This window comes from Ursus maritimus, unplaced genomic scaffold (assembly GCF_017311325.1).
Source record: "Ursus maritimus isolate PB19 unplaced genomic scaffold, ASM1731132v1 scaffold_2, whole genome shotgun sequence".
In the NCBI taxonomy this organism is placed as follows: domain Eukaryota; kingdom Metazoa; phylum Chordata; class Mammalia; order Carnivora; family Ursidae; genus Ursus; species Ursus maritimus.
The window spans coordinates 1,761,596-1,776,003 of record NW_024424452.1 but is presented as its reverse complement, the minus strand read 5'-3'; the positions used below and the strand labels follow the sequence as shown (position 1 = coordinate 1,776,003).

At 60.0% G+C, this 14,408-nt stretch overlaps 2 protein-coding genes across 6 annotated transcripts in view; one reads left to right on the top strand and one right to left on the bottom strand.

Moving 5' to 3' along the window:
* SNX8 (sorting nexin 8) overlaps positions 1-5,266 on the top strand; it is a 38,708-nt gene extending 33,442 nt beyond the window's left edge. For 2 of the 4 annotated variants that reach the window (XM_040634680.1, XM_040634677.1), the window contains 3 exons: positions 2,936-3,085; positions 3,460-3,609; positions 5,101-5,266. In XM_040634680.1, the coding sequence (XP_040490614.1) occupies positions 2,936-3,085; positions 3,460-3,609; positions 5,101-5,211 (411 nt within the window). In that variant the 3' untranslated portion in view covers positions 5,212-5,266. Of the gene's footprint in view, positions 1-1,388; positions 1,458-2,935; positions 3,086-3,459; positions 3,610-5,100 lie in introns of all 4 variants that reach the window. The other 2 variants (XM_040634678.1, XM_040634679.1) reach the window with 2 other exon arrangements.
* Positions 5,267-7,707: 2,441 nt separating this feature from the next.
* Positions 7,708-14,408, bottom strand: part of NUDT1 (nudix hydrolase 1) — an 11,786-nt gene continuing 5,085 nt past the window's right edge. For both annotated transcript variants that reach the window (XM_040634684.1, XM_040634683.1), the window contains exons 3-4: positions 8,652-8,797; positions 7,708-8,392 (exon numbers count right to left, since the gene is read on the bottom strand). In XM_040634684.1, coding sequence (XP_040490618.1) covers positions 8,220-8,392; positions 8,652-8,797 — 319 coding nt within the window. In that variant the 3' untranslated portion in view covers positions 7,708-8,219. The remainder of the gene's footprint in view (positions 8,393-8,651; positions 8,798-14,408) is intronic.

The window sequence follows — 14,408 nt, the reverse complement described above, 5'->3', positions numbered from 1 at the left end:
CCCCCCCCCCCCCCAGCTGCCGAGCTCTGAGATCCTCTGATAGCTTGCGGATGCTGCTTTGAACTGTGGTGTCTGAGGAAGTGCCGCTTCCTGACTATTCCTCGTGGTTTTCACGTTGAAGTGAAATCAATACAGTTTTAATGTGAAACTGGATCAAACGCCTGTCGGGACTTTCATCCAGCATGGCTGGAGTTGTGTTCACGCTCGCTGCACGAGGAGACATTCGAGGGCTGGTTTTCCCAACTCCGCTTCCGCACACCTTGGTTTCATTCTCCCCAGACCCATTAGGGGCCCCAGGTCGCTATATCCCAGCGGGGCAGCAGAGACTCACAGTGGGCTGTTTTTTCCATGCTGACAGGATGGTGGTTTGGCGTCTCGTGTGGCATCGGAAGAGAGCTGGGACCTAGCCAGTGACGTGAGCAGGAATGGCCCCTCCTGCTGCTAGACCAGGGAACCTCCGTCCTGTGCCCCTCTGCCCAGTCAGGCGGGAGCAGGGCACTTGCGGACCTCTGGTGTTTTCCTTTCCAAGTTTAAAAAACCTGGAACATACCTGTAATTTTCCCGTGACCTTATTGGCTGGAGTCTTGGCTGTGGGTGTGGGGATGAGTAGCCTGGAACCTCTGAGCTCGGCAGGTGTGAGTCCCAGGTCCCCTGAGTTGGTGGGAGAACTTGGGCGGGAGCCCCTGGCTCCCAGGGCAGTGCTTGTAACCCGGTCAGGTTCGTCTCCTCGTTTCTTCCCATCTTCTGCCTTCTGGCTGCACCCTCTACACACAGAGTCCGATGTGTGGTTTCTGAGATGAGCTTTTCATGCTGTGCCATAGCTGGAGCCCTAGAGGTTGTGAAAGGGGCTCATTTCTCTGAGGAGCCTGCTCTGCACCTGGGAGAGGTGAGGTGCTCACCAAACACCTGAGAGGTGGTTGGTGAATGGCTAGGAGGTGTTCAGCAAACACCCAGGTGAGGTGCTCAGCAAACAGCCGGGCAAGGTGCTTGACAAGTGTTGGTAGCTGAGGGACATGAGCTGTGCTAGAGCCCTTCAGGACATGTGGCTGTGAGCACAGTGTTAGTATGGACGGTTCCCAGGAAGCCAACCTAGCCGCAGCTCTATTGTGACTGGTATGCTGGGAGGTCCAGTGGTGTCGAACAGTGAGCACAAGTGGGCAGATGACCTTGGGAACCGAGGCTGTAGTTTTCATTCAGCTGCTGGGTTCTGTGGTTTCCCTGCCTTGTGCTGGGGGGCCGTTGTGTGGGAAGGGGGCTCTTCTGCAGAGCTGGCTCGTGGCTTTGGAGGGGAGAGCCAGCTCAGGGCTGCAGATGGGGGGCCCTGGCTGGGTCTGTGGGTCCTGTGGTGCTCTGTGTTGGTCACCCACCCACCCACCCTTGTTTTCTAGGGCAAACAGGAAGAGAATGACGTGGTGGAGAAATTGAACCTCTTCTTGGATTTGCTCCAGTCCTATAAAGTGAGTCTGGCCGCTCCTTGGCCAAGGACAGAGCTTTTGAGAAGGATCCATGATCTTTCAGGGGTGTGACTCCAGAGGAGTGGACGAAGAGCCGCGAAGCCAGGGCTGTGGAGGGAAGATGGGCCGTAGGCAGTCTTGCCAGTGTTATTTCCCCTTGGCGGGTTCTGCAGGTGCCCTGGGCTGTGGCCCGTGCAGGTGTGCAGACAGGCCTCTGGCTTTCCTTGGTCTGAGAATGGCGGGTGTGCGTGCATGCATGCATGTGACTGTGTGTGGGTGTGCACGTGTGCACACGTGTATGTATGTGTACGTGTGCATATGTGTATGCGTGCGCACGTGTGGGAATGTGAGGGCATGTACGAGTGCATGTATATGTATATGCGTGTGTGTGAGTACACGTGTATGAATGCGTGCACACGAGTGTGTGTGCACGTGCATGTATATGTATGAACTTCCATGGGCACGTGTTATGGGTGTGTGTGTACATGCGTATGTGTGCAGATGTGTGAGCACGCATACATGCGTGTATGCGGGTACGTACGTGTGTACACATGTATGCATGTGACTGCACGTATGTATGCACGTGAGCATACGTGTCTGCACGTGTGTACATATGCATGAACATGTGTACGTGTATGCATGTGTGTGTGCACGCACGTGTGTATATGAGTGTGCATCTGGGCCTGTGAGCGTGTGTGTGTGAACGTGTGTGAGTGTGCTAGGTCCCTACAAATATGTGGGGGGCTGGCCTGGCGCTGAGGCAGCTTGCCTCTTCCGTGGGCAGAGATTCTGGGTCCGACTCCAGCTGGGTGTAGAGCTGGCTTCCGAACCGTGGCAGCATCGGTGACGGGCCGGATTGTCTGTGAGGCCAGAGAATCCTTCGTGGTGAGCTCAAGGAGAGGGGCCCCAGTGCTTTGAGGAAGATTCCAGCAGGGATCTCTCTGTTAGGTTGGATGGTGGCCAGGTAGCCTTCAGATCCCAGCACTGTGATTCTCTGGCCAGTGTTTCCCACAAGATTCCTGATTGGGGCTATTTTAGGGCCCCAGGGAAATGCCAGTGCCTCGTCCTTTTGGAGACGGATCTTTCTGCTGCTGGGGGGACACAGGCTTCCGGAGACTGGGCAGCGAGGAAGTTGGAGGTCCATCTTCCGTCTTTACTGTCCGTCTTCCCTTGTGGACAGGGCCTGTTTTATGTGGGTTTTGGTTTGTGGTGCTGATTCGCACCGCACCCCTCCTGGTTCGACCCCGGGCCTGTCTCCCGAACCGCTGTTCCATGAACACTTCCTGAGCGTGGAGTGAGTGGGCGTGCGTGGGAACTGTTTCTGAAGAGGAAGGGGCTCGAGTGTGAGCAGTGCTGCCTCTGAAGCGTGTGTTTCCTAGTCTCCTGCCACTGCTCCCCTTTCTGCGCTGCCTCCCACCGGGGGAGGGTGGCCCGGGGTCCCTTCTGGCTGGTGGCTGAGCGAAGTGCCCCTCCCCCCACAGGACCTGTGTGAGCGGCACGAGAAGGGCGTTCTGCACAAGCACCAGCGTGCCCTGCACAAGTACAGCCTGATGAAGAGGCAGATGATGAGCGCCGCTGTGCAGAGCCGCGAGCCCGACTCCGTGGAGCAGCTGGAGTCCCGCATCGTCGAGGTGGTTCTGGCGTGGGGGGACAGGGGGCGGGGATGGCCCGGGTCCGCCCCCAACCCCGGCCGCGCTGCCTGTGAGCAGGCCTGATGGAGCCGCTGCATGCCCGGCCTGGCTGGACCCCGGAGTGTACTTCGGGCCTGGCTCCTGAGCTTCCAGAGCGTCGCTGCCCTGGGCTGGTGTAGCGGCGGGGGGGGCGGCCCCGCGGTGCCCAGAGGAGGGCCTTGGGGATGCCTGGTTGGGGCGAGTGGCTTGGAACTTTCTCAGCGGCGATGCAGGGAAGGGCTCGAGGCCCTGGGCTCAGGGAGAGGCCATGTATTGGCGTGGCGCTCCGCAGCGTCTGCTGGGCCTGGTGCAGCGAGCGGCTCCTCTCTCTGCAGCAGGAGAACGCCATCCAGACGATGGAGCTTCGGAGCTACTTCTCCCTGTACTGCCTGCACCAGGAGATGCAGCTGGTCCACGTCTACCTGCCCCTCACCTCCCACATTCTCGGTGCCTTTGTCAACTCGCAGATCCAAGGGCACAAGGAGGTGGGTCTTCCCGCGCCTGCCCCACGCTCGGCCAGCACCTTTCTGTCTGGGAGCCTGGGACTTCTGCAGCTGGCCTTGCAGAATTGCCGGGGAAGGGTCGTGAGCTGGGGGAGCACGGGACCCTAACAGGCCTTGTTCACATCTGCTGTCTCATGTAGTCAAACGGCAATGGCAAAGTTGTCCTCGCGATTCTTGGGGGGTGGGGGGGGCAGCGTGAGACCATGAAGGAAGCCTTCCTCCTGTCTTGGAGGCATTTTGCAGTCAAGGGTAAAGCGCAGCATCCCCCAGAATTGAGAGAAGAGATGGTGGGGCTTCGGTCAGAGAAGGCAGGGGTTGGTGCAGAGCCCTGGTCCGTGTCTCCTGAGACACGGTGGCTCCTGAGCTGCTCGGAGCCTGTGCTCTGCTTGTCCAGAGACTTGGCAGGCTCTGCTGACACCTGCCTGGCCCCAAGGATCCGGAGTGTGTGGTACTAGCTCGTCTTGGACTCCTCGCTCCACCTCAAATGGGGACAGGCGCGTCCTTCTCCAGACAGCCTAGAAGACAGCATGTCTGGCTAGGGTTGAAGAAACTTGTACATGGTCGGCATGTGGTTCTGCTTTGGCCGGCCGCTGCTTTCTGACACGGTGTGTCCTGGGTCCCTTCAAGGCCTGCTGGTAGCCCCGGGAGTACAGTTACCTGCTGGAGGGGTGTGTCTCTCGGTGGCCACCTCCAGCTCCTTGGTACGGTAGGAGAGCTCAGGATCTCAGGCCAGAGTTCCCAAAGCGTGGGCCTCAGTCCCAGCTCCGCGCCTGGTGGAACTCTCTGGCCTCGGTTGTGTCATTTAACCTCTGTGGCAAGTTTACGTTTCTGAAAGGTGGTGTGTGCTACGGGCCTCCCCGGCCTCCAGGATCGGTGTGGGATCCCGAGGGTAAGGGGCTACAAGCGTGTGGGACTGCAGCGTCTGTGTCCCTGGGGAGCGTCCTGACGTGTCAGCCAGCCAGAGAGGAATGGGCTCCTCTCGCTGTGCCGGAGGCCGCCAGGGCCCCGCGTGGACTTGGCTCTGGCCCAGGGAGGCTGATCTCCGAGCCCCCTCCTCCCCGTGCGCTGGTATCTGCTTCTTAACCCGGATACCAGAGTGCAAGCGAGTGCAGGCAGCATGTCCTCCTCCCACGCACGCTGTTCATCTTGTGTTCCTCTGGTGGACCTTGTCGTGTGTGACCCGCCACACTGGCAGGGCAGTGCTGCAGAGCTGTCGGGCGGCGGGTCCCACCCGTCAGCCCGTGTGCAGGGCACACCGTTCTGTCTGGTTTCCCCGTCCGCTGTGGAGGAAGGGGATGGGAGGCAGGCCGGGGAAGGGCCAGTTGCCCTCTGGTCTGGTGGTGCTGGGGGAGTGGCACGGGGCCACCACACGGGCCGTGTCGGGGCTCCTCGGGGGTTTTACGGAGAACAACACGGGGGCATGGAGCCAGCTGGCAGCCGTTCTCATCCTGCTGTGCTCCCTGTCTCCTGCAGATGAGCAAGGTGTGGAACGACTTGAAGCCCAAGCTCAGCTTCCTCTTCGCTGGACCCAACAGCTCCCTGACCCCGCCAAGGTCCCCGCGGGACGGCGTGTCTCCTCACTAGTGCCAGAGGCCTGGGGCGCGAGCTCTGGGCGGCCTCACTAAAACCTCTTTCCAAATGGTGTGTCCCTGTTTAATTCCCTTCAGACAGCAGCTGCCCTCCGCCCACCACGGGGTCCCCGGTGCTGGGCTGACACCCGGGCCGGGTGGGGCCAGGTGGGGTCAGGGTCTGGGTGCTCCTCCCCTCATGGGGAACAGGGCTGAGGACATGACGCCAGGCCTTTTAGCGTCCATGGAAGCCACGGGGATCTGCTCAGCTGCCCCTGACCCCACCTACCCACCTGCCACACTGCCTGTGCGTTTGGCCAGGAGAAGTTGAGGGTCCCTGGAATGGTTTTCTCCTGATTTCCAGAGGGTAGGGCAGCAGGATGGTTTCCAAATAGCAGGTGCTGGGGGGTCATGTGCAGGGGCCGCCAGGGGCTTAGAGCAGTCAGGAGGGTCTGGAGGAGCTGACCCCACAGAGGGCAGGACTGTCCCTGTGTTGGGCGAGAGGTGGCTGTACCCGGCACGTCCCTGGATGCCAGCAGGCTGTCCTGGGCAGATGTGGGAGCGGCAGTGTGAGAGTGCGTGGGGCGGGGACTCGGGGGCGCTGATTTCAGAGGACAAGCCCCAGGGAGTGCTGTGGGGGCCCTGACCTGGTCTCTAGGGCAAAGTGTCCTGCGTGCCTCCCTGCGTGCACGCTCACTCTCGGACCCGTGTGTAGCCCGTGGCACGTGATGTCGGAGACAAGGTGAAGCGGTGCTTCTGTCTGTCCAAGTGCAGCAACGGCTCCGTCCTCGCAGCTGCCTGGACGCCCCTCTCTTTAGAGACCTTGAGCCTGGACGCTGGAAGGGCAGAGGAGGGTGGGCGGGGGGCGGTGTCCCAGCCGGGCTGTGCAGGAGGGGTCCGTGCCCCGTGGCTGACTCACTTTACACAACCTCACTTTACTCTAGGCCCTCAGACCCCTCCTTCTAGCCTCCCTCCCGCACCCGCAGGCCCAGAGGGCGTCTGTTCAGGAGCTCTGGGGCTCGTGTGTGTCTCGGGCCGGGCGCTTCCTGCTCTGAATCCCTTTCGTGTGAACACAGGCAGGTGCTTCCCCCTAGGCCTGCGGCTCTTGGAGCGCACTGTTCCCTGGCCCCGAGCGCTGCCGGAGGAGATCTGACTGCACCACAGGATTCCTGAGATTGATGCCTCCCGGGGGCGCGCGCAGACTCGCGGGGCTTTTCCTGGGTCACGTCCACTGTGTATCCGCACACAGCATGGGGACCGAGGGTGATTTCTCTACCCGCAGACAGGTGGGCTTCCCCGAGGACACCATGCACACCACAGCCTGGTGGACGACCGTGTCGGGCCGGGACTCGGGCTCGCCCCTCGTGTGGCTTGTGCCTGTGCTGGTGGAGCAGCCGTGGGGGTGCGGGGGAAGGCCGGCTGTGCCCCACCCCGTCCGAGGCCCCGTGACCGCGGATCGTGCCTCCCTGGGCTGACGAGGAGATGGGCGGCGTATCCACAGAGCCCAGCGTGTCAGGGGCCGTTCTGGTCCCTGGCCTGTTTCTGGGCAGTGCTCGCGTTCTGACCCCCGCCGTAGAAACGCGTTCTCAGGCGCCGTGAGTGCCCTGTGTGCCCTCGAGCCATAAAGCGTGATCTCTAAGCCTCCTGTTCGTCCCTGTTGGCTGCTGCTCACCTGCCCGCAGCCGGTGAGGGACAGGCCACCCCAGGACGGTGCGGAGCCGGGGAGACACCCCGAGTAGGCCCCGCCTTGCACGCGCTGGGGCTGGGGGCACAGGTGTTGGGCAGCAGCATGAAGGCGGGAGGGCCTCGTCACCCAGGTCACTAAGGAGACTGGCAGCGTGCTTTCTGGAGAGGACCTGCAGGCGACTCCAGGTTCCCGCGGCCGCTCCCTGTGGTGGAAGCCAGGAGCCACTCCTGTCTGCAGCTCTTGCTCGCAGGGGCACTTCTGGGCCATCCCCTCCCTCCCCCAGGCCTGCAGGGAGGTCAACAGACAGATGGAGAGACTTGCTGGGGGTGGGGTCACATCCTTTCTGTGCCTTCAGCTGGGGACACTAGAGGTCACCTTTTGTCCCACACACAGCCTCCGTGTGCCCGAGCCTGGGCTGCTAGTGGACTCCTGGGCTTGGGTTTTTCTGCTCAGTGGTGTCCGGGGAGGCCTCGGGTGCCTGGGACAACGGAAGGGCCTTACTTGTCTTCCACGGCCTGTGTGGTCTGAATGCCACAGGGACAGCCCTGCTCCCTGACTCCGGCAAGGCTGGAGTGGAACCCCGCCCGGGACCTTCCAGCCGGGACCCCGCTCGCTCGCTGTTGCGTGCAGACGCAGAGCAGGAGCGGGACACGATGGCTCTGATACGGGCGCACGTGGGACTCCACCCGGACTGAGGTCCCGCTGGTCCCGTCTGCCCTCGAGGCCCGCCCTCTCGGTGACCCAGTTGGGTGTACGGAGCACTTTATACGGCTGTGGGGTCAGTTACTCCTACACCCAGTACGCTGAAACCATTCACAGATGGCCTGCATTCCAAAACTTTTATTAATAACATGAACACCCATTAAACCTGTTTACGAAAGCTGAGTAAATTGTGTGTTCTCTGCCTTCCCCCTTCCTGGTGGTCAGAGATGTGGACAGCCTCTGGTGCGTCCGACCAGGGTTTTACACCTGGGCCAGGGCTTCCTCAGTTTCCCCTTGATGGAGCGGTGGTAAGCAAGGATACAGCTGCTCGCCCACGCTGGTCCCACCCAGAGCCCGTGGCACCACCCAGAGCGGCGCATGGTCCTCCAGCTGTCCCCTCTACCCCACTCTGTCCCAGGGTGTGGTCACAGCCCCGCCATCTGGTGGCTTCCTGAGGACAGGCCTGGGCTGGCCGTGCTGGGGTCCCGCGAGGAGTGTGAAAAAGGTAAAAGGTCTTTATTTTCACCTCCGCCCACCCCACCCTACCCCACCCGTGAGATGCAAGCCCCGCCTCGGCGTTCAGTGAGCGGGTGACGTGGGTCCCATGGCCCGCAGGGCCCAGCGTGCTTCTGTCTCTAGACCTTGTCCACCTCACGCAGCGTGTAGTCCAGGATGGTGTTGGGACCCTGGAACTTGAAGTACCCCTGGAATTTCTTCTTCTGAAGCAAGAGGGGAAACCAGTAGCTGTCGTCGGGCCACATGTCCGCAAAGGGGATCTGGTCCAGCTGGAACCACCGAGGACGCATCTCTGCAGCGGGTGTAAAGGAGAGAGCATGGACGTCCCACCTGCGCTCAAACTGCCCGTCACTGAGCAATGACCAGGCAGGTCTGTGTGAGGAACCGGATGTACTCTTGGGTTCAGTCCTCCCGGCTGTGTCACTGTGTCACTTTGTGGAAGAGGAACAAGGCTCAGAGCTAGGTGCTAGTGCAGTGCCTGCCTCGCGGACCTGGACCTGGCTTCCCCTCGCCCGCGGGGGTGGGGAGAAGGGACGGGCTCCAAGACTCACCATCGCTCTCCACGGGCGTCCCCTGGACACTGTCTGTGCAGAAAATGTGTACGTCCATCAGCTCAGGCTCGCCCACGAACTCAAACACGATGTGTCCCACCTTGTGAAGTGCTTCCACAGTCAGACCGCTCTCCTCCTGCAGCTCCCTGCGGGCGGGGCAGGCGACACGTACAGCAAGGCCGTGGGGAGGGCAGAGCAGCAGGGCCACCACGGGCACACGCACACTTCCAGACCTGGCGGGACTTTGCAGAGCCTGTGAGCCACGGGGCAGCCCGGGCCTGGCTGAGCTCAGCTGCCTGGGGGTCACGGGAAGTGGGCGGCAGAGCTGGGAATCTGCCACCCTGTCTGGCTCCTGCTCTTCCTGCGGGGCAGCGACAGCCACATGGATGCTGCTCTGGGGGCTGCAGGCTCCGGGAACCTGGGCCCCGAGCCCGAAGAACCCCCACCCTCGACTTGTGCTCAGAACACAGGATCAGACTGCAGGTTTCCATCGCCTCCCAAGGGGACACCCCAACCCTCCAGCCGGCTCCCCCGCTGATCATGGGACAGGTGCTTCAGGCCTCCTCCCAGAGACCCCGTCCCCACCCGAGCACAAGCGTGATGCACGATAGCAGAACCAGGCTGCCCCTGAACATCCTGATGCTGGCGTCTGTTTCAAAGTATCCCCCAAATCACATGTTTGCGGTAGACGTGGCCAGCACCCCTGGATGCCTCCCTGGAAGGAGCCCTTGTGCCCATTTCTGGGTAATCTTTGGGCCGTCTCCTTCGTGCATCCCTTCACGTGCCCGCAGATGTGGCGCACGTGTTTGGCACCAGGGCACCCCACGCGGGAGCAGAGCACCCCCCACACCTCACGGTCAGTGTCCCAGCTGGTGTGGGTCACTGGATGGGAACAGCGGCCACCTTTCTGGTCATGAGGCAGCGGTGAGGGGCAGCTTCTCACACCCCGTCCAGCGGCTCAGCCGGCTCCTTCACTCAGCGTTCACGCAGCCAGCGTTTGCCAGAGGCTTTGTGCTCGGGACTCTGGGGACCCCCCCAACATGGCAGCCGCAGAGCTCCGTCTGTTCCTTCCTGAGACAGTCTCGCTTCCCTACTGCCCTATATTTATTTTTGTTTCTGTAAGCGTTCTAATTATGCCTGACCATTTATAGTTGTATGTTAAGATTTTTTTTTGTTTTAGCTTTGATCTCCAAGTTATGTTCGGAACACAATTCATAATTGCTTCCTGTGCCTGGAACGAGAAGCCAGGGAACCACTTTGCTCATTAAACACACACGCAGGGGCGCCTGGGTGGCTTAGTCGTTAAGCGTCTGCCTTCGGCTCAGGTCATGCTCCCAGCGTTCTGGGATCGAGCCCCGCATCAGGCTCCCTGCTCAGCGGGAGGCCTGCTTCTCCCTCTCCCACTCCCCTTGCTTGTGTTCCCTCTCTCGCTGCCTCTCTCTCTGTCAAATACGTAAATAAAATCTTTAAACACACACACACACACACACATTGGGTCTCAGCGGTCTGATTCCAGTAGTTGCCTTCCTCCGCTCGGAACCCACCCTGAGCTCCCGGTAAGGCCTGCAGGAGTCACGTGAGCCAGCTGCCACTGCAGAGCAGTCCCGAGTGGGTTTGAAAGCTGGGATTTATTCACTGCTGTGGCTAATTAAAGTTAGACTTGACCTAAAAACAAGAATGTGTGTTTTCACTTGGGGGGTGCAAATGGCTCCCCAATGAAATGTCCTGGCACCCCACGGGGCCTCCCCCAGCCAGCCCTCTGGCAGCATGCGGGTGGGGCTCGCTTTGAAAAACTTCACCTAGTGATTTAATGTTTTGACTAGTTTTGGTTAATCTTCCCCGAACACACAGCAGTGCACGAAGTACCGATAATCTCACTTCACAGGCTGGGGTAATTAGCGGGATGACAGTTTCAGTTTTGCCGAAGTGTCGGACTGTGTGTGATGCTCAGCTTCCCAGATGGCAGAGAACGGGATGAGTCGCGCATTACACAAAGGGACAGCAGCCAAGTGTCTGGGCGGGTGCGGGGGGCTCCCCTGCAGTGCCGGGGCTCTGTTCAGCCGCTCCTCCGGGGGTTCTCTGAACACGGCGCTCTGCAGTCTTGCCGGGGGCGTCAGGAATGCTGGCCAGACACGGGGGGCCCTCCACCCGCCTCAGCTCAGACCTGACTCTGACAGGCCCCAGGTCCCCAAGTGCCCGCAACCCACCGCCTCCCAAGAATGCTATCCTTGCTGCTCCTACGGCTGCTCCCCAGGGATGACCACTCGCGTGGACGTGGCCACCCCAAGCGTGTGGGTGAGGACGGTATGTCAGCCCAGCTCTAGGCCTGCAGACAGCTCTGGGATCCGTAAGGGCGCAAGGGGAGTGCGGCGGATAAAGCACGTGCCAGGCTCCCCGCAGAGGCCACCCCGGCTCACTTGCCTGTCAGAAGCCTGGACAGCCGTCGTGGTCAGTCATCCTTGTGGCCTGTGGGGCCCTGAGACCCATCTCAGCCTGCTCCCAAAATGGAGTAGAAAGTGCCGTCTGGCCTCTCCCTCTCACCCCACAGGGGCAGGGGCACAACTCTCCTTTGTCAGAGGGGTCCTGACCTCCGGCTCCGTCCTAGACACCGGGTTGGTACCCCAGTGGCCCTGGAGAGAGGAGATGGGGGTCCCAGAGAGTGCTTGTCGGAGCTGGCCCTGAGACCAGGAGCCGGTGTGGTGCCATGCGGCCCACTGGGTGGTCGGTGTGTGGCTCTGGGGCTGACCTTTGGCCCTCGACCTCAGGGTGAGGCCTGTCCCTGCCATCATGAACGATGTCTGTAGCACGATGGCCTGGCCCTCTGCTTCTGAGTGTGGAAACCGTTCCTGCCCCGTGGCCATGGGAGGACGTCATCCAGGGGGAGCATGCTGCCTGCAGGGGCACGACAAGCCCGTGGGGATGCCCAGGGGGTCGCCGGGAGGCAGCGGCCTCCACGGCCTCACTCGCTGCATGAGGCCTCCAGAGTGCGAACGAGCCTCTGAGGATGATGAACCCCTTTATAACACAGGCGTGAGTGGGTCCGACAACAGTGAAAGGTCGCCGATTTCGTGAGGGCTCTGCGATCTGTGGTGAGGTCAGGACAGAGGGATGAGTCGTGGGCCATGTGACTACGCTGCCGGCGGCCTCTAGGTCAAGTGAGCGTCTAGAGCCCAGGGCCCAGGGCAGCATCTGGCCGGCTGTGCCAGACTCCTTCAGTTACCCACCCGGCCGCGGGATGCCTCCGAGGGCCCCCGTGTGGCACTGGGGGCAGCGGGATGGGAAACGGACGTCAGGCTCTGTGTCACATCTGCCCTGTGATTACGCCAGAGGGGGCTGCGGGGCCGTGAAGACGTGGTCTCTTCAAGAAATGATGCTGTGGCAGCCAGACATCCGAACGGATGAATCTCTACTCTCTGCCTTACATCTTACCCCAAACTCCATTCCAGGTGGAGTAGCAATCTAACATTCCTGAACATTCGAGAAGAAAACTTAGGGCAACGTCTCCTTAAGCTTGGAACAGGCAAAGATTTCTTTAAAAGGATGTAGAAATGATGCCTGTAGAGAAAAAGCTGCATATGGGATCCCACTGAAGATGAAACTTCTGCTCTTCGAAGTATCACTAAGAATGAAGAGGACACTTGCAGGAGACTGGACGTGGCCAAGGAAAGACTATGAGCCGGAGGCATCTCGACAGAACGGCCAAGAGAGCGGCGGTCGGAGAAGACTGAACAAAATATCAAGGGCGTGGGGCAGCAAGGAAGCGTGGGAGCCACGCCAACAGGAACGCCGGCAGAAGAGAGAGGGACGGAAGACATGGCTGGGAATGTCCCCGAATTAATGTCAGACACCAAACCACGGGTCCCGGGAGCTCAGCAGACACCAAGCAGGACAAATGCCAGACACGTCACCTTCACAGTGTAATAAATCAGAGACAAAAGATCCAGGGACACCTGAGCAGCTCAGTCGGTCCAGTGTCCGACTCTTGACTTCGGCTCAGGTCATGATCTCAGGGTCCTGGGATCAAGCCCTGCGTCAGGCTCCCTGCTCAGTGCGGAGTCTGTTGGGATTCTCTCTCCCTCTGCCCCTCCCCCTCAACACACACTCTCTAAAATAAAGCAAATAAATCTTAAAAATAATAAAAAGATCTTGAACGGAGCCAGAGGAAGAAAGCACCTGCCCCCAGAGGAACAGGGGAGGAGTGGCATCTGACTCCTCAGACGCCGGACGGGCGGGAGCGGGGAGTGAAATAGCCAGGGTTCAGAGAAAAAACAAAACCGCCAACCTAGAATTCCGTACTCCCCTTCCCTTCAAAAGGGAAGGAGAAATAAAGAGTTTGTCAAAGAAAAACCGAGGGACTCTATCACCAGCACACCTGACTCATGACAAATGTGAAAACGAGTTCTTCAGAGAGAAGGAAAGGGAGAGCTCAGAGCTCGCATCTGCACAGAGACCGCAACAGCACGGAAGGCTAAGTGAAGGCGAGAGGAAACAGTTTTATTTTATTTTTTACAAGATTTTATTTATTCATGTGCGAGACAGCACGCGCACAAGCAGGGGGAGTGCCAGAGGCAGAGGGAGAAGCAGGCTCACCGAGGAGCAGGGAGCCCGATATGGGACTCGCTCCCAGGACCCCGGGATCATGACCTGAGCTGAAGGCAGACGCTTCACCGACTGAGCCACCCGGGCGCCCCAGATGAAACAGTTTTAATTGTTAACCGACTGTCCAAAGTAACGGCGACGATGTGTCCGGTTACTCACACCCGCCGCTACATAAAATGAACAGTGAGGGTACAGGGCCGGGGCCGGGCTGGGGCGTCTGTGGTCCCGGGGCGGGCGGGTCCCCCGTGGGACAGGGCAGCGTCGTGTGAGAGCACACCTGGGCTAGCGGCTAGTCCGGACGGACTCCTGGAAAGTGCTCAGTTAAAACCACAAAACTGAGAGAGGGACAGGAACACAAACACAGGAACACAGAGCAAGGGTGATAAGCAGAACAGGTATGAGCCCACCCGCGGAGTCTCTACTTGGAACATCCGTGGTCCACACGCTCCCACGGAAGACAGATGGCCGGAGTGGATCAAACGACAAGACCACCTGTCTACACGGAACCACAATGGCTATAAAGATGACAAGCGTGAAGTATAAGACGGTGAAGATTGAGAAATACAGACTAAAGGTAAATGGAGACAACCACACCATGCTAACACTAAGCAAAGGAAAGCAGGAGTATCCGTCTGAGTTTCAGACAGTCCGACCTCAACGCAACAACCGGCGTCGGGAATAAAGCAGGGTATTGCGTACCGGGAAAGGGTCCCCTTCTCCACGATACCGTCCTCAACACGTACGGGCCTCAAAACAGAGGCCAACTAACAGAACTGCAAGGAGAAACAGATGAATCCGCTGTCCCAGCCAGAGACTTCAAGCAGAAAGTCATAAGGATGTTAAAATGTGTAAAGAACTACAAATCCCCAAGAAAAAGACAGGCAACCCAAGTTTTAAAAAATGGACGAAAGACTTGGGCAGATGCTTCACAAAGACCAGACATCCAGGCGGCCCCCAGACGTGGCACAGGCAGGACACTTCAAGCCCTCGGGCGGACCGGTCCCTCCAGTGAGGCTGCAGTCAGCGGCACATGGTGCTGACGTCTGGAAGGGGCGGAGCTCCTGTGCCTTCTGTGGGCGGCCCTACAGGAGCAGGACCGTGGGGCTCTGCACACTGTCCCCCCCCCCCCCCCCCGGGGGGGGGCCCCCACGAGGGCCA